At 46.0% G+C, this 22,879-nt stretch overlaps 1 protein-coding gene across 1 annotated transcript; it reads left to right on the top strand.

The window, feature by feature from the left end:
* Positions 1-1,495: 1,495 nt before the first annotated feature.
* On the top strand, positions 1,496-20,406 carry PSMD11 (proteasome 26S subunit, non-ATPase 11). The gene is made up of 13 exons (XM_035347454.1): positions 1,496-1,626; positions 6,776-6,900; positions 9,831-9,902; positions 10,270-10,327; positions 12,200-12,394; positions 13,039-13,183; positions 13,504-13,564; positions 15,164-15,226; positions 15,827-15,952; positions 16,535-16,570; positions 17,688-17,739; positions 18,713-18,855; positions 18,986-20,406. Exons 2-12 carry the CDS (start codon positions 6,877-6,879, stop codon positions 18,853-18,855), a joined length of 975 nt encoding a protein of 324 aa, XP_035203345.1. The 5' UTR covers positions 1,496-1,626; positions 6,776-6,876; the 3' UTR covers positions 18,986-20,406.
* The last annotated feature ends 2,473 nt before the right edge of the window (positions 20,407-22,879 follow it).

Below are 22,879 nucleotides of genomic sequence, written 5' to 3'. Positions count from 1 at the left end.
TGGGGTCGGGGTGCGGGGGCCGCGAGCCGCGCTGGGGGCGGTCGTGACCGTCGGTGCCGGTGGGGCTGTCGGAGCGGCGCTTTTAAACGCGGAAAGTTTGGGGGAGGCTTCGGCCGTGCGGGGCTGGGGCTGTCACCCGGCGGCGAGGCGGGGGCTGCCCGCGGGGCCGGGCCGGGAGCGGGGCTGAGCGGGGCTCGGAGCCGGGAGGGCTCGGGGCAGGGAGCGGGGATGCCTGGAGCGGGGGGGCGAGGGAGCGACCCTCCGCTTACTTAACGTGCACGCCGCCAAAAAGGTGCCGTGAGCTGCTGTCACCTTCCTGCTCCCGGCGAGTGAACGTCTCCCAGCGCCCGTGTTAGACCTTGGCGTTCAGAGCACTCTGCGGTCTTTAAAAGTTGCTCTTCTCTCTCGGTGTTTCTCTGGTTAATTAGTAGGTGGTGTGCTCAGGGCTGTCGGCATGCCTGCAACTTTCTGTCCGGTCAGGCGCGGTGGGAAGAGCTCGTGGTGCCCGTGGCTGTGAGTTGGAGCTGTCCAGAGAGCGCTGCCTCGAGACGTCCCTGCGTGAGAGCCATTTCTTGGCTTTTGATGCTGCACTTACTGAGTTCTGGGGACAGAAGGCTGCGGTCCCTGCTCTGGGGCAGTGCAGAGGATTTCAGTTCCCTCTGTAGTGCTAGGTGACAGCCGTGTGGCAGCAGAGACTTCTTAGCTTTCTTTGTTCACGTAGAAGGTGAGCTTGTTCACCTGCGCAGGTGATGCTGGAGGGGAACATTTACGTGGCAGCGGATCGCAGAGTATGTTGTGAGCGAGGTGTACTGTTTTGTGGATAAATTACACAAAACTGATGTTGTGCAAATAGAGGCTTGGTGTTGCTGTATCACAGCTGACCCTTTTGTGTACCTCAGAGCCACAGTTACTCATGTTGGCACACATCGGGTTATCAGGGTTTTGTGTGGGAGAGAATATTGACTCTTGCAGTGGGTGTTAAAAGCAGCAACGGTAGCACCTCCCTGCTACTGAGCAAAGAGGGCAAACGCACTCTGTGGATCCCAAGCTGTGTTGTGCTGTGTTTCAAGCAAGGGATCCTCGCAACTTGATGCACGAAGCGGCAGCGTCGTAAATCCTGATACCAGAAAACCCAGTTGGAAATCCTGTTAAATTTCTTTTATTTGGTTTTGTGGCTTCAGTGGGAAGAGGGTTTGTTGTGTGGTGGTGTTCTTTTGAAATGAAACTTCAACAGCTGGGCGAGCTTAGTGAAACTACTTCAGAACTTAGACAATTTTCACATTGGAGAAAGCAGTTGTACCCATCAGCTGGACTGAAGTCTTCGTGAAGTATAGATCAACTGCTGCTTGTAAGCGCTGCGCATAAGCTTTCGACATAATCTGCTTTCCAGATCCTGTAGCCCAGGCTGAATTCGCTATTGCCTGTTATAACAGTTACTTTCTTGGTGCCTTTCCAAGAGGAGACTGGCAGTGATTATCTTCTAACTGAAACAGCATTAAAGGTAACTCTTCTGCTTTTTTCTAGTGAAACGCGATGTCCAGGAAAATGATGAAGAAGCAGTGCAAGTCAAAGAGCAGAGCATCCTGGAACTGGGATCGCTGTTGGCCAAGACCGGGCAGGCAGAAGGTGAGCCTGAAATAAGTAACTGAGGTGTCGGGTGAGAGGTATGTACGTGGAAAGGAATGCAGTCCGCGCAGGTAATGGGACAGAAGGAAAAGCAGATTTAGGAGATGTTATGTCTGATGAGAGGACAGAAACTTTTTAAAAAAATAGGTAGATAAACAGCATGAAATATTAATCTTATGCTTCAAGGCCCAGTGCTCCAAAATATTGCTGATGCATTGGGAAGTTTAGTTTATGACCTTTTGGCATGAGGCCGTTTTAGTATAAGTATCTAGAGTTTTGTTCAGTTGTCATGTATGCAGCGAGAAGTTTCCCTGGATTTGTTTTTAAACATCTCAGAGCCTTGCTTCAAATTGGAAATACTGTCCAAAAAAATCCTTTCTCACCAGCAACTTCTTTCTCAGTTGATTTATCTGCTGAAACATTACATCAGAAAATGCTTGGCCAGCTCTGCACAAGAGCAAGACTTTACAGTCCTCCTATTGTGACCGTGTGAAAGGACAGAAATGGAAAAAACTTCTCTGTTCAATGATTTTTGAGTAGGACCTCTTTGTGTCTTCTGTGTCCTGGAAAGCTCAAGGCGATGCGTGTGTTGCTTTGTACCCAGCAGTTTTATTTTGTTTTGCTGAGGAATGGTCTTGCCTTTCTGGAGCACCTTTCACCTCAAGTGTTTTAGGAGCTGATATACCACATCCATATGAAGAGCGTTCTGTCTACAGCAAGCAGTTGGCCATGGCATAGCCCTGCGCTGTTCGAAGTGTGTCTGACAATAAATCAGAACATGGAGTGAAGCATGTGTGCTTTTAACAAACTGAAACTGGCTGGGGAAAACAGGCCAGCAGAACCTTCAACCAAACTGAAATTCAGCTGGGACGCCAAACCTAGTGTTGGAGTAGTTCGCAGAAAGCAGTGCAAGGTCTTGGATAACAGCTGGTCAGGATTGCAGCTTTGTGTTTATTCTGAAACTCGTGCTGTGTGTCCTACTCTCCAGTCTTTGTAAACGCGTACTTGGTCATTTAGCTGATCAACCCACGTCTGCATGTGTTGGAGCATTCTGGATGCTGATCCCTGTGTGATTGAACAGCGCTTGGGACAAAGTAGATGACTTGTGCTTAGAGCCCTGCTGGAAGCAAGGGTGCTGTGTGTCTCACCTGGCCGTAGATGTCCACGTCCGATTTCCTAGTGTGGGCTGCCTTTATAGTCAGTGGAGGAGAGAGAGGCTGTTCCAGCACGATTCATCTCATCCTGCAGTAAGAATTTAGAATAGGAGAAATGCTGCAGAAGTGCCCCTTCCTCTCACTGAATAGTACAGGACCTCTGGTCTCTCAGCTCGGGTGCAGGTGCCCGTGCTGTACAGGAGTCCTGTGTGCTCTGATGTTTGCTTCTGTAAAGGTTACAAGGTAACGAGGCCCGGCTTTGCTCCTACTCCAAGGGAGATGTGTGTTCTTGGGCTGAAAAGGGAGGAAATCACCAAGAGTGTCTCCAGGTAAATGATCTGATGTGCTGCTGGTTTGCAGAAGCCTGAGAAAAGTTCTCTTAGGTGCCTGATGGCCTCCTTACTGTGGCAGGATTTGGGATATTTTTGAGTTGAAGCTTGAGTCTTACATGAGTATGAAGAACTTTATTCTGTCCTCGGGATGGATGGCTAAAAGATTTTTAAGGAGAAGGCTAGGTGATTGAAAATGACAATGTTAATTCATCAAAACCATTTTTTCAGAAGGAAATGGAGTTGGCAGCATTAAGAAGCCGGTTGTGTATACGTAGTTCAGCGTGAGATCACAACGTTGTGCTTTCTGGAGTTTTGTGGTGAAGCTGAGGAACAAATAAAGAAGGTGGTGTAGAAGTGTGCTAGACCTGTGGGAAAGACACTGGCACCTTCCCTTCCTGTCTGCTTCCTGGGGTGTAGTGTGCTGGTAGGAGAGACAGGCAGACAGGGTCAGCAACCCTTTCCCCAGGTACAGCTGTTCACAAGGGTGCTGGTGACGAGCAGGCTCAGATCTTTTTGTTGAGCAGGAGTGAATCTGGTGCTGCCTAGCCTAACAAGCACGCTTTTGAGAATGCAGTTTCTGGCAGGAATAAAACAGATCTCATTGTGAATCTCGCTGCCTACATTTTAGTTCTAGCTGGTGGAATTTCTTTGATGGGTTAGGTATAGCTCAGTGGCTACTTCCAAGTGATAATCAGGAGTTGGACTCGATGATCCGTATGGGTCCCTTCCAACTCCTGAATTCTATGAACTCCCAGAGGTGAAAGGCTCTGTGAGCTGCAGCCTGTGGGGAGAAAAATCAGCATTTTGGTTCGTAGGGTTTGGAAATTGTAACTGCCCTGCCTGCCACTGTCTGGCTGAGAGTGTAAAGCACATCTGTAGTTTTTAGAGGACTAATCTCTGGTGAACTACGGCCTTTAAAAACAAACAAACAAACCAACAATACAATACCCCCTTTATCTGCTTGATAGAAATCGAGGATTCCACTGGAGGATTAATCACTTCTTTTAAACAGGTCTAGATTTTATAACATTGCTTAAAACTGTGGGATTGGAATAACTCTCAGATCAGGAATTCAGGTGCATGGCATGTTAGCTTCTGGAAGCACTTTCTCTGCGGCTGAAAAATCAGAACTCATTTTCCAGGGCTGCTGCTCATCAATTCTCTAGAGCTGTCAATCACACCCCTTTTACCAACCCTTGCGTTCATTAAAAAAAAATCCTAAAAATAGTTGTCAGTTGCATTGATGGGAAAGAGAAATTTCTGTGGGAACTTTCAGCTTGCATGCCTGAATGTGGTCTGCAAAATGTGTGGATTTCCTAGCTGTTGACTAGAGTCTGTTGTCCAGTCAATTCCCGAGCAGCTGTTGAGCAAGTCAATGGGAAGATAAGTACTGCAGTATATTTCATGTGGTTTTCCCTTCTTTTCTTCTGAAGTTCCTTTCCTTTGCCAAAGTGTGTTCAGCACTAAAACGAGCATAATTCCATCGGTCCTGAGAAGCTGGCGTAAGGCAGCAGCGCACGGTGTGGGGAGCAGTGCCTCGCGTTAGCTCAGAGTCAATGGACCTCGGAGGGAGCCTGACTGCCGTTATGAGGAAGACTGAAAAGTTCTTAGCTACGGAGCTAGCAGATATGGATGCAGTGCTGTCACCAGTTCAGTGCTGTGTTTTCCAGTGCTCGTATTAGTTGCGCTGGGGAAGAACACAAAAACCTGCTCCTAGGCAACTCCAGCTTTGGTGCTGCTCCTCTCCCAAGCCCAGCAGGCTGATCGGGAGCCCACCTCTCAGCTCACAGCAAGAGAAGGGACGTTCGGGAGCAGCACTGTGCAAAAGCGATGTATTTAACGTGCTGTGACTTTGGAAGCTGCTGCCTGTTGCTGTCATGGCAGTTCGTTCACTGTTACGTGAAATAGTTGGTGAAGAATGTTTAACTTAAAGGGATTAGGGCTTACACATGTGAGTGGTATTGCAGGCTGAACGGTTCGCAGTGTAACGTGTGTCCTCGGGATGAAGTGGGGTGGTTGAAATTACAGCCTGTCATGGGGCAGTAGGTAGTGTTCCTTGTTGAGTAAAAGCTGAGTGCTGATTAAAACTGTCTGTCAGTGGGACTTAATCTTACTGAAGTAGCAGCACCTTGGTTCTAGAAAAACCTGCCCGTTCATTTTTAAACACAGAGAAAGTAAATTTTTTAATGAAATCTTAGACCTGGCAGTCAGTGTCTTTTGTTTGCTTGTTTTACAAAATGTGAGTGATTCATTATAGAAAGGGTCACTGCTGTTTGGAAAATAAGGCTCCTGTGAGAATTGGAAGAATTACAGGTTTCATTTGTTTTAAAACTGCACTTCCAGGTGTGTAAAAATGTCAGTACGTCCCCATGAGCAACTGGGATGGAACACTGAGTTCTGTCTCTTGACAGGGTAAGAAATGCAGTTTTATTAGGTTTGATTAAAACTTTAAATAGTTTGGAAAAAAAATTAAAAAACATTACTGAGATGTTCTTATAGCCTAGTTCTTTTGCATTAATGCTAAATGAAATATGCACACCTTGTTTTCAGACATTTTTATTAGAATCTTTCAAAACTGAAATTCTGTTGATGTTCCTCCAATGGCCTAGTTGAAGTAAAATTGTGCTAGTCTAGTTTTGATTCTGATACCGGTTTGGTATAGGGTATATTGAGGGTTTCTGATACATTTATTACAAGTTTTGTTTATTTTTTTAACTATGAAATCTCGTAAAGAATCAACCTTGATGTCTGGGTGAGCCTTGAAATTATAGGCTGTGATTCCGACACACAGCCCCACAACTTCGTGAGTCAGCACTGAACCATGCACTGGCACGGTGCTGCGCTGCTGCAAGTGTCATCTTCCATGTAAATGTAAATAGTCACCAGTCTGACCCGTCACAACGGGCTGCGTGGTGTTTATCACAGGAGGAGACTTCTAGCTTGTGCTGTGCAATTCCGACACGTAACTCCCTTCTGCTCCCTGGAGCGCTGGGTCCTGAAACTGCTGGGACACTGACTGCCACTTCCCTTTGCGCTCTAGGAATGATGTTTTTAGTGCATTTCACCATAAAGAAGGACTTTTCCTCTCTTAGCTTGAGGCTAGCTCTTTAACTATGTGCTGGATTGGAGACTAGGAGAACAGAAACCTTGTTAAGCTAGCTGAGATCTAATTAGGGTATGTGGGTAGTCAAAGTGTTAAATGTCCTTTTTTCAGCAGTGGAGTGTACCTGACTTGCTAGGGTTCTCTAAGTATGGCAGAGGAAAACTTCAAACTGTGAGTCAATAAAAACATACTTAAACTATAAACTCCATTGCCCATTTTATAGAAAAATCTCAAAGCATTTAAGAGGCGCTTACATTTTTAAAACGTGCCTGAGGCACATACAAATGGTGTTATAATTGGGCGAGCTGAAGTAACGGGAAACGTATGCTGTGTGGGTAAGACCAGAACCCAGCGGTCACCCTTGCCAGTCCCCTTGTTTACGGTGGGGCATTCCTTCAGGTGACGTTTATCGCTTTTTTCCTGTAAGTGATGTTGAGAGACTGCTATAAAGTGCTTGGTATAATAAATACTGCTGTGTATGGGCATGTCAAGTACTCCAACTGCAGTGTAACTTTTGGCTGTGTGGTTGTATTTCATGACTTGGTTTCTCCTGTTCGCAGAGCTGGGAGGACTTCTGAAGTATGTCCGACCCTTCTTGAACTCCATCAGCAAAGCAAAGGCAGCCCGCTTAGTCCGATCCCTGCTTGATTTGTTCCTTGATATGGAGGCAGCAACGGGACAGGAGGTGAGATTTAAATTTCAGCAATAATCTGTTCCTCAAAAGCCTTCAGCATCGTTACCTGACCTATTTTATTTCACACTGAAGAATTATTCATGTCAGGAAACCTTCATTTAATGCATTTGGATATATTCTATTAATAAAACGTTAGATGATTCAGTTCACTCATAACTATGCTTGTCTGCAAGCCTCGTCTTGGTGGGGTCTAGGAGTAACTCTCACCCTGAGAATTTTTCTAAAATTTGAGTTTGAAATTAGGTTTACGCCTATTAAAGCATTAGTAATATTCTGTGATGTGATTAGTGTGCGGGATGTGAGAGGTGAGACGTGCTATACATGTCCCAGGGAGCTCAGTCTAGTGGAAAACGGGGGCAGTGTGTGATGGCACATAGCTAGAGAAGTGAGTGTACAAGGTCTGTTCATGAGTAGGGATTAGAAGATGGCATTACTTAGCATCTTTCAGCTGTAGCCATGAAGCTGCATTGTATGGGGACATTGTGGTGGTTGTTTCATTCTACAGAGAGCTTCTGAGGCGTAGGAGTTACTCCTGAAGTGGGAGTGGAAAGCCTTTTGGAGCAACCAAGCGTAAATTACTTCCACTGAATGAACTTTTCCACTAGGAAACCCATGGAGTGTAAGATCTGCCAGTTAGGATTTACTCCATTCCCTTTAGCTCCCTGGAATTTGGTTATTCCTTTTCTGTTGTCCATGTGACTTGTTGGTTAGAGGGAATGGGAGAAGGACAGGAGCAAGGTGTAAATGAGGAGGAGCCGCTTAGAGGTCGTGTTAACCTGCAGTACTGTAGGCTGTACCGTGGCTGACCCACCAGGGCAGGTAGATGGAAAGGGAGCTAGAAAGGAGGTGAGCAGTGTGTTAAGGACACAGCCCACATACCACTGTGCACGCAGCAACTGACGGGTTACAGTCTTGAAGAGGATCTGCTGCGTTAAGAGGCAGATGGCATTCTTCTAACCATGTGGTCACAGAAGTGTCATCCTGGAGTTCAGGTAACACAGCAAATGTTCTTCCTAAGCTGTTCAGTTCTTGTGGCTTGTGTGTACTGTAAACAGTGCCTGACAGAATCTTTGCCTCTCTTCTTTAACAGAAAAGGTTAAGGGGAAGCAGTGTAGGATGTGCAGGTAAGGAGAGAACCCCTTGACAGGTTGGGGAAAAATGAGTGGCTTCAGACTTCTTTCTGAAGGTGACTTGAGGTAAATGATATTTGAATGCAGTCCCGAAAGGTGGCATTTTATGGGAGGAGAAGAACTTGGAGTAATAAAGATGGAGACAGTTGTCCAAAACAGTCCCTTTTACACACATTCAAAAGCCAAACCCAAAACCTTAAGAAATTGTAACACCTAACCTGTGAGGTTCTTCTTGTGGTACTCCTGAATACGTTTAATACCTCAGAAATGTTCAGAGGGATATTTCCTTCCCCAGTGCAAAGCATATTAAGAAGACTCCCAAGAGTCCAGTAAAGCAATGAAATTAGAGACTTCTAATGCTGAAGCTATCACTGTGCAATAAATTGCAATTTCATAATGGCTTTTCATAAGCTGTCCTCATTTAATAAGAAGTGACAAGGAGCTGACAAGTCCTGCAGTGTAGTACAGCTACAGAGCTGCTCCAGAAAGAACTGTGATCCAGAGGCTTTGGAAAAAGGTATTTCTGAACCTAGCACTGCAATATTAATTATTATATATAACAGCCCAGTACTACGTTGGCACACTCTTCTGGTTAGGGCAGAAAGAAACTGCTTTATGCATTGCAGGAATCTCATCAATCTTTAAAAAGTAGAAGCCAGTAAGTTGCTTTACTCTGCTTTGAAGCCATAGATAAAACATCCAGTGTCACTGACTGATTCCTGGCACCTAACTTGTTTGTAAACAGTGGAGCCCAGGCATCTCTGCTGCTTTATCCTACTGAAGGACACCTATGGTCTTACGTAATTAAGCCCTAAAACACATACACTTCATTTTCCTCTTTATTTGTAGAGCAATTGAAAATACAGTTCTCTTTGTTGCCAAATGAAATAGTGCAAAACATGACTGGAAGAGACCTCGAAGCCTTTTATTTAGGCCATCCCTTGCCTAAGGCAGAATCAGTTCTCATGTACCCAGATGTTTCAAACAAACCCCCAGATGTTCAAGAAATACTCCTAGGATTTCAGCAGCAGTTCTAACTGGTGGAACTTGGGAAGCCAAATCTTTATTTTCATATTCCAGTGTGGGAGGGTTGTCCCTGGTGGTCAGGAAAAAATTACTGGAAGCAAAATGCATTAGAAAAGCCACGAAAGAAGGTGGTCTGCTTTTTGTGTGTTTGCTACAATTAAAGCTTAGGCTAAACCTTAGTTTGCCTTCTGACTTACTTTCTCTTTCAGTACTGCTGTAAGTTGTATAATACTGTGAACATAGTTGCAAGGTGTAGGAAGTTAGTTTAGCAAGTAGAATATGAAAATATTTAAAGTAAACTAGCCGTTCTACATCATTTTGTGTAACATTTCTGAGAGTTTAAATTCTGCTGTTAACACGATGCAGCCTGAGGCTAAAGAATATTGTGTGTACCAGCGAGTACTTGTTCAACAGAGGTGCTTAGCGTTGCGCTGCTGAACTGCGGTTCTTGTCAAACTACACCTTACCTGGGTAATACTGAAGGCGTGGTTCATTGAGACACTTGCATTAATTGATAGGCATTAATTGATGTAGGCATTAATTGATGAAGGCTGTTGGCTAATCTCCAGCTTCATTTTAAAATAAAGCTATTTTGAGATTTAGCAATGCTGCTCTTGAGACTGGAATGACTTATCCCTTAACCTACGTTGTGGAGATTTAGGCTGTGTTGTATTTTTGTGTTGCTTTGTAGGAAATGATTGAACCATACTGTTGTTTTAGAGGGGCAGCAGAAGGCTTTACAAATTTCTTTCTGCTCCCTTTAAGGTTGACCTGTGTTTAGAGTGTATTGAATGGGCCAAATCAGAGAAGAGGACTTTCCTACGCCAGGCTCTGGAGGTACGTTACCTTGTGCATCCCAAACATGTATAATAGCATTTTCCCTTTATCAGATATAATAACCATAAAAGTAGAGAAATTCTAGTGTGTTGTCCAGATCTTTGTATGTGCAGTAGAAGGCCAGTAGTGATTGCTGAATGCTAGTGACTCTTCTCGCTATTGGAGTAGACAGGATTTTACCCACCGCATTTAGTTCTAGCCAGTTGTCCAAATGGTAAATCTTGCAGATTTGGATCATGTGATGTAATGAATACAAACCAAGCTAGTGTATTTTGTGCAGATAAGAATATAAAGCTTAATTTTACCAAACAAACCTGTACTACCCTTCTCTGGCTTTTCTCACAGCAGTTCCTTTTCTGTTCTCCAGGCGAGGCTGGTCTCCCTGTACTTCGATACCAAGAGGTACCAAGAAGCCCTGCAGCTAGGTGAGTCTCCCACTAGGTGGCAGTGGCAGTTCTCTGCCTTGAAATTAGTCTAGAGGCTGTCCAGGGAAAGAACCGATTACGTCGTGTTCTTTGATAAGTTTTGTAGGACTCGGACATTAATTTCCTCAGTGCTGTACCAGGTCTGCCATTTTTTACTATTGTGTGGCAATAAAAGCTTCAAGAGACCTCTTCATTGACATCACGTGTTCATTTCAAATAATTCTGGAAGCAAATTGTATCCAGTTGAAGCCATCAGGTTTGTCTCCTGCTGTAACATACGTAGTGTAGTGCTGAGGTCAGAAAGCTTTCTTTGGCTCACTCAAAAACTGCCTCAATAAAAATAGTAGTAATGCCAGGAAATGGCAAATCTCTGAGGATGCAATTAGACAAGCTCTTGTGAAGTAGTGTAAAGGCTTTAAAAATTTGCTTCTACACCACCTGAGATATGGTAATTAACCATGTGAACTCTCCTGCTCTGCTGCAAAGCAGAGTAAAGCAGGTCATCTTACACAGCCCAACTCCCTTTAGTGCTTTACAAATGCTCATTTTGCAAATGACTGCAGTGATGTGAGAAGAGGTTTACGCTGGCTAAAGGGTATTTGTACAGAGCACTCTACCAGCTCAGTGTGCAGCTATGAGCAGGGATGAGAGATGACTGCACTGACATGAACAGAAGTGCTCACCTGATGCTTCACCAGGGACCCATAAGTTCTTAAACAGTGTGGCAGCAAGAGCATGTGTCATGTCCAGAGTCACCTGGGTGGCTTGTATCCGATCAGAATATAAAGCTATCTTAAGTGTTCTGATACATGGAATTCAATACCAAGTTAGAATTAGTTTGCATGCAGATGTGTAATGACCTCAGGTTTAATTGCATCGGAGTTCACACACCAAAGCTATGCTTAATTAACTTAATCACTTGAGTGATGGCGGTACAGCTTAGGGAGTTGAGAAGGCCTTTATGTGTAGGGCATCCTCTCTGAACACTATCAAGATCCCAGTGTTTTGGGCTAGCATTTCTTTGTGGCTGGCCAAGAAGACGTGATTATGTCTGCAGCGGAGGGGAGTAGATGCAAGAAAAAGCCCCTACATTTTGTTTCTAGAGAAGCACTGTTCTTTTCCACCTTGCTGTATGGTTTAAGCTATGTTCTTCAGCTTCTAAGTGCAGCAAATGAGGATAAAGTTCTTGTCTCTGCTTGCCCTAAGTTGGCCTTTTGGTTTGTAGGGGGAGAAGGAAGGGGAAAACTTTCCTCTAAGGCTGGGTCTTGCTGTCCTCACAAGGCTTTAATGTGACAGTTTATCTAGGTGTTTCTTAGGCTATCTGTTCCTACCTCCTTAATTTGATCTGTAGCTGTCTTGTGCTTAAAACATGCCTTCCTCATCCCGTATTCTTAGGATTTGCTTGAAAATCCCCAGGTCTCACGCTAGGGAAATGATGCAGGAATGGGCAGTACTTCTGGTTTGATTGGAGCTCTGAATGTGAGTGGTAAATTATACTGTCATCTGGGGAAGGTGTAACAGAGTGACAATTTGAACTGCACAACACTTCCTTGACTTTCTGTTGAGTGTCTGCTGCCGGTGATGAGGTGGCAGAGGCACCCTGTCCACATACCCAGCTATTCTCACTGCCCTCTTCTACCTCTAGCACAGAACTGGTTCATTCTTCTTCAACTCTGCATTGATGCTCAACTGCTGTTATTTCCTTTCCTTTGTTTCTTGGAAGAACAGGTTGTGTAAGTCTAACCTCCCTTCTTCAACACCAGTACTGCTTATGGGGGAAGAAGGGTGTCATCTGGAGGGAGATGGTTTGTGTAATCACTGGTAGCAGATGTGGAGCAGCTTACAAAGGTTCTTGTTCTTCCCCACTGCTAGGCTCCCAGCTTCTTCGGGAATTGAAAAAGATGGATGACAAGGCATTGCTGGTAGAAGTGCAGCTGTTAGAAAGCAAGACTTACCATGCCCTGAGCAATCTGCCAAAAGCAAGAGCAGCTTTAACCTCTGCACGGACTACAGCCAACGCAATCTACTGTCCACCTAAACTGCAAGCAGCGTTAGACATGCAGTCAGGTAAAGCCCTTCAGGAGAAGGGGAGAGTCTGGGACTTGTCACGGTGCATCAGTTGACTGATACTTGCTCTTTCCTGAGAGAATCATAGAATGGGACCTCAAGATACTCAGTAGTCGGCCCAGCTGCCTCAAGGCAGGATTAGCTATAATTACATTGTTCCTGACATATGTTTATTCATACTGTTCTTGAAAGCTTCCAGTGGTGGAGGGTCCATAAACTCCTTAGGCAGTCCAGCATTACACCTCGTTCATGTAAGTGTAACATTGTTCCTGGTCAGATTTGCAGGCACTTACCTGAAGTGCCCCAGCCTTGTCTGTTGTAACTAAAACTCCTTTGTCTATCAACAATGTCTAGAAGATCAAATAAACAATGGGGGCAAATGAAAGTCCCAGGGGAAACAATAAGGGGGTGCTGACCATATTTAGCTACATCCACAACTTTGGTGGTGGTTTTTCTTGAGTTTGCTACCCACTGTCTTCAAGAGAGGACATGTTCCTACAGAAACGAGGTAAATGGCAGCACAGAAGGGAAGGCTTCCTTTTACTGAGGTGCCAGATGAAGCACTGGGCAAGCAAATCATTCAGTCTTTGTCCAGTTACATTTAGAATTAACTCTGATGCTTGCCTGTTTGTTTCTCTCAACAGGTATTATCCACGCAGCGGAAGAGAAGGACTGGAAAACAGCCTATTCATATTTTTATGAGGCGTTTGAGGGATATGATTCAATTGACAACCCAAAAGCCATCACCGCACTGAAATACATGTTGCTGTGCAAAATTATGCTTAACATGTACGTGGCAAATGGTTCTGCAAAGAATGCTTCCTGCATTTAAATGGGAAAGGCTTTTTATATAAGACTTGTATATAATAATATATATATGTATATGCATATATACGTATATAATAATATAAGATTCTTGTATATAATGAATTATCTAAATCAGACAGGCTCTGCTGTGTGTCTTTGTTTATGAACTATTCACTGGTTCTGATATAACATTATTTGAACTTTAGTAATTTGTTATGAATTGGGAAACTATGAGGCACACGGAAATTGAAGCTGGCCATGTTGTTGAATAGATACTCTCTTCCCTTCCTTCCCTTCTCTAGCCCAGAAGATGTGCAGGCATTAGTGAGTGGAAAGCTTGCTCTGCGGTATGCGGGAAGACAGGTAGAGAAACTTAATCCATTCTATCTTCCTATTATCTCTGAGAATATTGTGTTATTGTGTCAGATCTCTTAATACCAAAATAACCTACACGTCTGAGTATCCTGAACAAGATCCAGAACTGATTAAATTACCATAAATCAATTGACTTCAAAGGGAACATGGTGATTTTTCACCACCTGAAAATCTGACCCTCTCACTTGATTTTCTGTTTTTCTCCTCCCTGTTTTCTTCATGAACTTCTAAATGCCTGGTGGTATATGGAACTCATCTGAACCATCATCAGCTGCTGCACCTGTGAATCTGATGTATTTAAATACGAGTTGTTTATTGTTTTTACTTGTGTTGTAGCAAGTCCTAAAAATCCATTCATAGCAGTGAGGCTGAGCAGCTTGAGACCTAGATGACTGTAAGGTGGAAGGCAGGCAGCTGGGGAGTTGTTAAATCAACTGTTTATTCTAACATTAACTTGCCAGTCTGTGAATGCCACCCCCGTATTAAATCCAGGGATGCTTATGTTAAGCACAGGGCCCAGAGCCAGGTGTGCCAGGGGCTGAGCCAAGCTTACTACTGATGCCCTCAGTGGCTTTGGTCTGCCAGCTATTTGCTTTGATGCAGGAGCTAATACCCACCTACCTCACAAAGGATTGGGGCAGCTATTTAGTAGAGGAGGATGAGGTCAGTGAGCATAAGTGCATAGAAAAGAGTCGGAAGTAGGGATACCCCTGCATTATCCCTGCTGGATCACAAAGGGCAGCTGTGGCCCTGCTTCATCCTCTTCCCCCTGGTGACAGCTGAGTTGGAGGTTTCTTTTCAGAGCACCAAGGGCTCTTCCTCTCCACGGAGGAAATTTCAGCTGTTCCCTGCACTGTCCTCCTGAGACAACAGTGACCACAAGTTTGTGCAGCAGCTGTGGAAACTGAGCTTAGGGAGCAGAGGGAAAGTGGACAGACAGCCCTGGGGGCAATACACTGGGAGAGATGATAGCAGAAGTGTGGGCTTCATGTACCGCAGCCACTGGGCTGACCTGTTTGTAGTGCGCTTGTGTGTCTCACCACTTGGAAGCTATTGTTCCAGTGGGGTTACTATTCTGTTTAATGTCAGTATGGTAGTTTGGTTGTGACCAAGTCTTTTGCTTTGTTTCAGCAACTGCTGGGTAGACAAGAAACAGTTTTCCAATGCTGTTGGTGATAGGGTGTTGGTAGCAGAGGCAGTGCTGAAGGGGAGAAACACAGCTTAAGGGCTGAAAATGGTCCTGATTGTTAAGCAAGTGTGCAGTTTCCTTAACAATTGTATCAACATTGCTCCCAACCTGCAACCTGATAGGACCTGCAGCTGGTATTCTCAAACCTTGCAAAACTTGAGTTCTTTGCTGCCATGAAGCTGATTTAATGTTGTGTTCTGCAGCTGTTCTTCAAGTTCTCCTTTTTAGCAGCTGTTCTTACTCTTCCTATGTGGAAGTAAAACTGACATGGCTTTGTAGCAAAAGGAACATTCCTTTTTTGCTTCTTAAGCACGTCCTCAGTATACTGCACAGTTGGCATAATAGCACCGAGAGGAGAATCTGGAAAAATAACCTTCTCTCATTTTCTTTCTTTGCAGACAGAAGCATTAAAATGTGTGGCACAGGCCAGTAAGAACCGGTCGCTGGCAGATTTTGAAAAGGTGAGTCAGGAGAAAGAAAATGGGAAATGGCTAGCCAGAGCATTCAGAAATACCTGAGTGGAAAGTTGTAGGAGCTGCTACATCCCGCAGCAGGAAGCTGTAACAACAAATGTTTGTAGAAAGCAAATACTCTGTAATACTCAACTGGTTTATTTTTTGCAGCATGGGGAGTAGTAGTCTGCTTGAAACTAGATTTTTCTGGTTTTGAAGAGCCAACTCAGAACCAGTTTCCTGTAGTTCTGATGCTGTTCACTGGGATGTGTGCTGTCCTAAAAATTTTCCTGGGTGTTCAGCAAGAACATTACAAAGAGAAAGGGGGGATTCCTATGCCAGGGAATAATCCTATCATGCTGATTCCTGAGTGTCAACCAGAGATTTTCTGACTTGCTAAGCTCCAGCGGTGTAAAGATGAAAGATGCTTGCTGCAAGGTGCTTGAAAGACTGTTAGGCTGTGGTGATCTCCTGGCCTTCCAGCTAAGTTACGGGATTAGATACTGATACTGTACTGGGCAGGGAGGGGAGGCTGTTTTATACTCGGGACGTGGAGGACAGGAGGCCTGTCACTACCTGAGTGATCTGTTTCCACTGTGTCTTCTTCAGGCTCTGACAGACTATAAGGTGGAGCTCAGGGACGACCCCATCATAAACACTCATTTGGCTAAACTCTATGATAACTTATTGGAACAGAATCTGATCAGAGTCATCGAACCCTTCTCCCGAGTACAGGTAAATGTTTCCATCAAGCACACCAAAATGCTGGCACCTCTGTCCCCTTCAGTTGGCGTGTAACTGGATGAACGACTTGTTTCCATGCAGAATGCTTTTTACTCATTGCTGCTTAGCACATCCACAGCTCAAGGACTCATCAGGTTCAGCTGAAAGATGATGAGGAAAGGGTTGAGGGGAACTTTGGAAACCATATTCCAAAATCGTTGCACTTTCTACCTATTTCATATATACATGTTGAAACGTGAACATGCTTTTACCATTGAAGGGACCGGTGTTTGGCTATTAAGGGCTCTTTCAGAGTGTGAGTAAAGCTGCAGTAATCTTGGAGAAGAAATTAGTTATTTCATGTTTCACAGTGAAGTGGCTTTAGGTGTCTGCCTCATAGCTAGTCAATCTTCAGATGCAATCAGATATGAAATCTGAAGGACATGAAGCTGCAAAACAGAGAAAAACATTGTAGATTGTAGGGCAGAGCATTTACAGGCCTTTGAACTGTTGTGTAGATAAGCCCCATACCTCAGTGTTGTGGGTCAAAAGTACAGCTAAAGATTTATTTAACTCTATTAATCTCTATTCTAGATTGAACACATATCCAGCCTTATCAAGCTCTCAAAGGTAAGAACATTACTAGAAATCAGTGATGTGTCTTAAGAGGGCAAAGGAGTTGAGGTCAATGGCATTTGCCACCAGGAAATAAACATAGGCTATTAAACCCAACAGGTCAGCTCCGTAGCAGTTACCTGCAAATATCGCTGTTGGGAATTTGAATTTAACGTGGACAGTTTCCATGAGTTTCATTCCGTGTGTTACCATTTAATTTTATTGGAGACAGATTTTCCTCTGCAGTAGTAACAGCTCTTGTCATGATCTGCTCAGTCTTCCCAGTTGAACTGCGTTTAATCCTCATGAGCATGCCCAGAGGAATCTGTTTAGACCCTTAAGATGTAGGATCCAGCTAATCAGTGATTGAAATTTCATTAGGGATGCGTATGTCACACTGCCCATTGCAATAACTGCTTTAAAGACAATCCCAGCCAGCTTAAATCTTAGGAAAATCCACTGTAGTCTCCAGGCAGTTGCATCCCAAAGTGCTTTTGTCCTGTAGTATGACCTTTTAAGTTCAGAGGTCTTAACTGTCCTGAGCTCCAGCCTTTCAGGTTGTTCCATCAGCTGTCTTCCTTTTTCGCCCATGCAGCTCTTTTCTAGTCTAGCCCTTGGTGTTCAGCGCATGCTTAGTAATGAGAGTAAAAGCTGGACTGCTGCTGGTTCTTAACTACAGCTGTGTCGTCCCCCCCCAAAGAGTGCAAGAGGAAGAGCCACCTCCTGTGGGGCCATGCCTCGCTCTGAGCAGGAGATTGCCTCAGTACTGAATGGCTTAGCTGAAGCTTGGCCAATGCTTGACTAAACATTTGCAGAACCAAGGTAGAATGCTCCTAATGGTAATGCCTGTATGAAGACAGATGCACCGTCTTTAGTGGAACAAAAGGGCAAGGCATCTTGCGGTTCTCACCATTAAAAGCTACTACTTAATTTCCTATGTCATCTAAAGCATATGGTAGTATCAAAGCAGCATGCAAGGAGAGATCTGTCCTGACATCATGTTCTGTGGTAAAATAGCTGATTTCAAACAGTGCTTGTATCCTCCCAGGGATGTTGAGTGTGGATTAGTAAAAATCATATTTCTTTATATAGTTCTAGGAGACTTTTATTATTTTTTTTGCTTCAATTTCAGGCTGATGTAGAAAGGAAACTGTCACAAATGATCTTGGACAAGAAATTTCATGGTGAGTCCCTGCATCCTTCAGTCTTGACTGCCTTGCCACCCGTGGCCAGGTCACGTATTAAAGCTTTGGGTAGTCTCCTCTTCATCACCATGCCTTTGAACTTGGAGTGCTCTGCTTCTGACAGCAGGCATGCAGGTTAACAGGCACTGTGGGAAGAGTACATACTGGTGGATTCTCTGTTACTCTGCTGTCATTAAGGTTATTCTATTGCTCCTGTCTTCTGCCTTGATTAATCTTGAGGGTTAATTTCTCACAAATCAGAAACCACACTTTAGTCCTTGCTTCCTGCAGCTGCATCCAGGGACAGTTATGAGATCCACTGGTGGGCTGCGTAGCAAATATGCGCTGTTCTGCCTTGGAGCTTACTGGCATATGTGGTCACCTTTCCCTGCTGATGGTCTGTGTTTGTCTGGGACCACAGGGAGCTGCTTTTCTAATTCACCCTCAGGGAAGAAGCTCTGTTCTTGTTTACATTGTCCCTGGTGTTGATTTAGAAAGCCCTCTTGATCTGGCTGAGCAAGATGGATGGGAACTGGCTAACAGAGGCACATTGCTTAGAGAGAAGCTCAAAAATGGCAGAACTCAGCTGCAGTGCCCATCTGGCACCTGGAAATAGTTTAATTATAAAATGGCTTCTTTGCCTTGCACCAGTGTCTGTTGTGCTGAGGCATCCTGCAGGACACAAGGGCCTCGAGAAGGAAGGTAGCAGTCAGGGAGTGTGCAGTCCAGAGCATCTCCTCAGTGTGATTTTGGGCCCTTCTCCGGGCTGTTTCTGGGTAAGCTACCGCTAATGCAGCCTGGGCAAAATCAGTCAGTTAACCTAACACAGCACATCAGCCCCTTCCAAACCTGGTGCAGCTGACTGGATGTCTGTTGGGTAGATCCCTGAATGTCCGCTGTCTGGAAGATGAGAGCTGACAAACAATGTGATCCATCGAGCGTTGCAGTGGTAACCGCAGCTTTGTGCCCGCAGGCATCCTTGACCAAGGCGAGGGAGTCCTGATTATCTTTGATGAACCCCCAGTAGACAAAACTTATGAAGCTGCCCTCGAGACTATTCAGAATATGAGTAAAGTAGTGGATTCGCTCTACAACAAAGCCAAGAAGCTAACATAGGTGAGTGGGCACAGGAGCCAGAGGTCGCAGCTGCTCTGGACCTGCCGCTTCTCCCAGGCCAAGGTGCGTTTGTGTCCTTGAGGCTTGTTTTCTTTCCTCTCGATTGACGTGGCTCTGTTTTCTTTTGCAGAGTTGAATTTGCTAGCTGTCATTTGGAGAGTGTGTGTGACAGGAGAGTGAAACCTTTGGGAAAATGTTAGGAGACTTTTTTCTTTGTTCTACTTTTCGCTCGGAAAGTTTTTAAACTTCCTCATCCGGTGCATCTTGTATTCCATACGATGCGTGTTCCAGTTTCCATGTAATCTTTACTGGCCGAACTTTGTATCTGGGGGGGGAATATTGTTTAAACAAAGAGGGTATTCTAAATAAAAGGAAAAAGGCTTACACTACCTAAACATGTGCTTTCCACTTCCTGAGGGATGTCAGAGAGTTAAGCAGGGACAAAGTTTTGTTACCGATAGGTGCCCAAAACAGCTTGTTTCATCTCTCCCTCTACTCTGAAACCCAAGACTTACTGACGGTGTATAAGCAGCCAAGTTTATTCCATTTGTACTGAACCAAAAAACCCGAAATGCACAGACTGCTGGTTTATTTTTAAATCTTAAGTAAGGCCTCAGATCCCCTCAAAAGCAGCTCCACAATGATTTTCCTGAAGGCTTTCGCACCTGAGGAACCCACTTCAGAATTGTCATTGTGCTGTGCTGGCCCAGACTGACCTCGTGCAGCCAAAAACTGAGACGCTGCAGCCACTGTTGAGACCATTAGGCCAGTTTCTAATAAAGGGAACAGCGCAGGTTTCCCCGGGAGGCCTGCATTGCATGCTATTGTTTTAAAATAGACTAGATTTTAAATGTTTTAACTCTTCCCCCCACCTGCATTGGTAGGAAGAACAGGTGAGCAGGCGTTCCCCGAGAACTCGCCTCCTCACAGCGCCGAGCCCTGGCCGGTGTCCGGCAGGGAGGCGAGCTGCTGCCCGGGCGCTGATCGGGCTGGCGATGTTTTCCTCTGCTGTGGAGCGTTTCTTTTCAGCATCCGATGTGAGACAGCTTGGCCCTTGTGGAATGACCTAGTGCAGCTCTTGCTGGGGAGCTTCCTTGTTACTGTTCCCAAGTAATATATGTGGGGGGTGGAGCACAGTGTATTCCAGCATGTTTCATTTTATGGTGAGATTACTAGCTAGGTTTTAATGCCATTTGGGCAGTGTAAGCTTCTGCATCTCTGTCCTGCTAATTTTTATTTTTCCTTTCCCCTCTGTCTCCCTTTCTCTTTCCCTTTCCACGTTTTCTTACTAAATTTATATTTTGTAAAAGGATTCTGTTTTATCAGGAAATATTTTGCCTTCACACTGAATCTTAGACTGGCTGATTTTTCTGCTTTCTGTTCACATTTTAATCTCTCCAACATTTTTTTTAAACTTTCCATCTCATCCAGTCAGTCACTGTTTGGGTTTTTGGCACCATCAATATCAAATGTACAAACGGTTCTTGCTAACCAACACCAGGTATATCTGATGTTCAGATGAGTTCCAATAAAATATTTTTTTTTTCAAAATCTGTCTCCTGTCTTCAGCTGTTGAGGCAGATGAAGTGCATGTTTGGTGCAATTGCTCTTTTCGCTTAGGGAAGGGTGGCTTGCCCCGCAAGCTGTGCATCTGTCCAGAGCTTATAAAAGCATTGTCAGTGATTCCTGAGACAGAGTGGGACAGGGGACTGTGTTTTAAGCAGCATCACTAAAGATTTCTGTTGAAGATTGTTACCTGTTCTTGCAAATTTGAGTTTTACCAAATGATGCGATTTTTTAAATTACTATTGTTGTGAAAAATCAATTACCTCTGACCTCTTGCACCTTGAAAATGCTCTGATGCTGTATTACTGGAGAGAGTCAAACTGTGTGTAACAATGCAGTAGATTCATGTTAAGGCTAGAGAAGGCCTTAAGATTTAGTCAGACCAATACAAAATCCTAGTTTTCACGTGTGAAGCTCATGCCTCCATCCCCGACACTGCCTGGTCTAGTGGATGCAGGTCTGCATCGGCCAGGAAAGAAACCTGGCTTTTACGTGAGGGCCTCAAGTGATGGGAAGAGTCGGCAATCCACGGGGTGAGTTGGCTGGCAGAGGGTTCAGACCCACTTTTCCAGTTATGTGCACAACACCCCAGTGCTGGTGCCTGCTCTGCTTTCCTTGGGTTCCAGCACGGGCTCTCTCTGCCTTGTCCGGGGCCCTCCCAGCTGCCTTCTGGTGCCTGCAGTCAGGCTGCCTCGGCCTCTCTTGGGTGAAGGAAGCTGGGTGTCTTCAATTTCTCCCTGTAAAACATTTTGGAGCCCTTCTTCAGCTCCCACACTTGAGACGGGATGCTGGCACGCTGCTTATCCCCCCGGGGGCTCGATGCCAGCCGTGGCCACTGTGCAGTGTCAGGATGCTCCCCCTGATCCCACAGCCAACGTGCCTCGTGCTGCAGGACTGGTGCTCCTAGGCAGGAAAATGCAAAGGACCTAACTCCTGTTCTCGTCTAAGGCGTGAGGGGAATGCATTCCTGGGTTTCTTGGTAGTTTTTTTTTTTTTTAAAAAAAACTATAAATATCTCATAAGGTATTTCCCAAAAGCTGCTCTGGCCAGTTCACTGCAATGCACTGAAGTGGCGTTTTCCCCTGGGGCCTCTTAGCTGTGGATGTGATTTGCTGATTTAGGTTGCTGATTGTAGGTGAAGGGAAATTCATTCATGGAGCCTGTGTGTGTGGCGATTACGTGCACAAACAAGGTGCTGAGGTGAAGAAAGAGCAGGAAAAGGTGGAGATTTTGCATGTGTCCTCAGTGAGAGTGGTGCCCAGCTCTGGCCATCATCTCCTAAAGGGTGAGGGAAGGCCAAACTGGTCTTGACCCAGCAGCTAGCGAGCAGACAGCAGCACGGCAAGGGGCTCAGGGCGTGTGGCTGTGTGGCCGCTGTCCTGATGGCACACTCATCATCCCAGCTCTCTGAGGGAAGCTGCGCATTGCAAGGCATCTGTGCGCCTACCTTCCATGTCGAACCCTATTAAAATTGGGGCCAGGTGAGCTCAAGCTTTAGGCCTTGTTAAACCCTTTTAGCTTAGCCTTCACAGGCTTAACTTAACCAGGCTTTTACATGAAGGCACGTTTCGTGCTGCAGGGGTCTGGGTTGCGTTTGTAACAGCCAGGGGGCTTTCCTGGTAAGAGCAGTGCCGGTGGGGTTGGCCCTGCACAGCCCCTCTGCTTGTGCTGCAGGAGGCTTGTGCAGCTGGTTGTGGGGACAGAGGGCATAAGGTTGCCAGGAGCTGGCTCTGCCTGCAGCAGCAGCATCAGGGGATGCGTAGCTTTCCCTGTGCGTGGGACCAGGCCTTTCCTCGTGGATTTCCTCGTGCCAGGGCAGAGGTGGGGTGTGTGTTGGGGCCTGGCTACAGCTGCGTCACTCCATGCAGCGCTCTCCAGGCTGGGGGCTCGATGCGGGTGCAGCTTTTCGAGCCCTGCCTGGCATTTTGAGCTGCTGCACAGGGATCCCAAGCGTGACCCTTGTGCTGCGAGCTGCGGCCCTCGAGCTCTACGTGTTGGGAAAAACCCACGGCGCTGGGGGGGGAGAGCGACAGGGGAGCTCCGGGCCTTGCCGCGTGTCCGGGCTCCGCTCGCTCGGCAGCACCCAGGTCCTGCCTCGGCAGCAGCAGCGGGGCCGGAGCTTCGACATCGCTTTTTTTTTTTTTTTTTTTTTTTTTTTTTTTTCGTGCCCTCAACCCCGGGTGCGGGGCTCGGGGGGCCCCTTCCCGCCCCCATCCCTCCCGGGGCAGCCCCGCCGGCGGAACCGGGCAGCAGCGCGGTGACAGCGGCTGCGCTGCCCCGGCACCGCCTGCGGGCGTCGCTGCGGGGCCGGGCCCGAGCTGCTCCCGGTGCTGGCGGCGGCGTTACCGGGCGGAGCGCCGGCCGCTGCCCCGTGCCCGTCCCCCGGGGCTCCCCCCCTTATCCCGGGGTCCCCCCGGGACTCCCACCCCGGCCCCCCCCGCGGTCGCGTTCCCCCCCC

The sequence above is a fragment of the Oxyura jamaicensis genome, chromosome 27, assembly GCF_011077185.1.
Source record: "Oxyura jamaicensis isolate SHBP4307 breed ruddy duck chromosome 27, BPBGC_Ojam_1.0, whole genome shotgun sequence".
NCBI classification, from domain to species: domain Eukaryota; kingdom Metazoa; phylum Chordata; class Aves; order Anseriformes; family Anatidae; genus Oxyura; species Oxyura jamaicensis.
Note: the sequence above shows the minus strand (reverse complement) of the source record. Positions and strands in the feature narration are given on the sequence as shown.

Excerpts from the sequence above, each read along its gene's own strand:
- PSMD11 (XM_035347454.1), top strand. The coding sequence starts at position 6,877 with ATGGAGGCAGCAACGGGACAGGAG. Across the intron at positions 10,328-12,199 it reads CCAAGAAGCCCTGCAGCTAG|GCTCCCAGCTTCTTCGGGAA; the intron begins GTGAGTCTCCCA and ends CCCCACTGCTAG. Across the intron at positions 13,565-15,163 it reads TGCGGTATGCGGGAAGACAG|ACAGAAGCATTAAAATGTGT; the intron begins GTAGAGAAACTT and ends CTTTCTTTGCAG.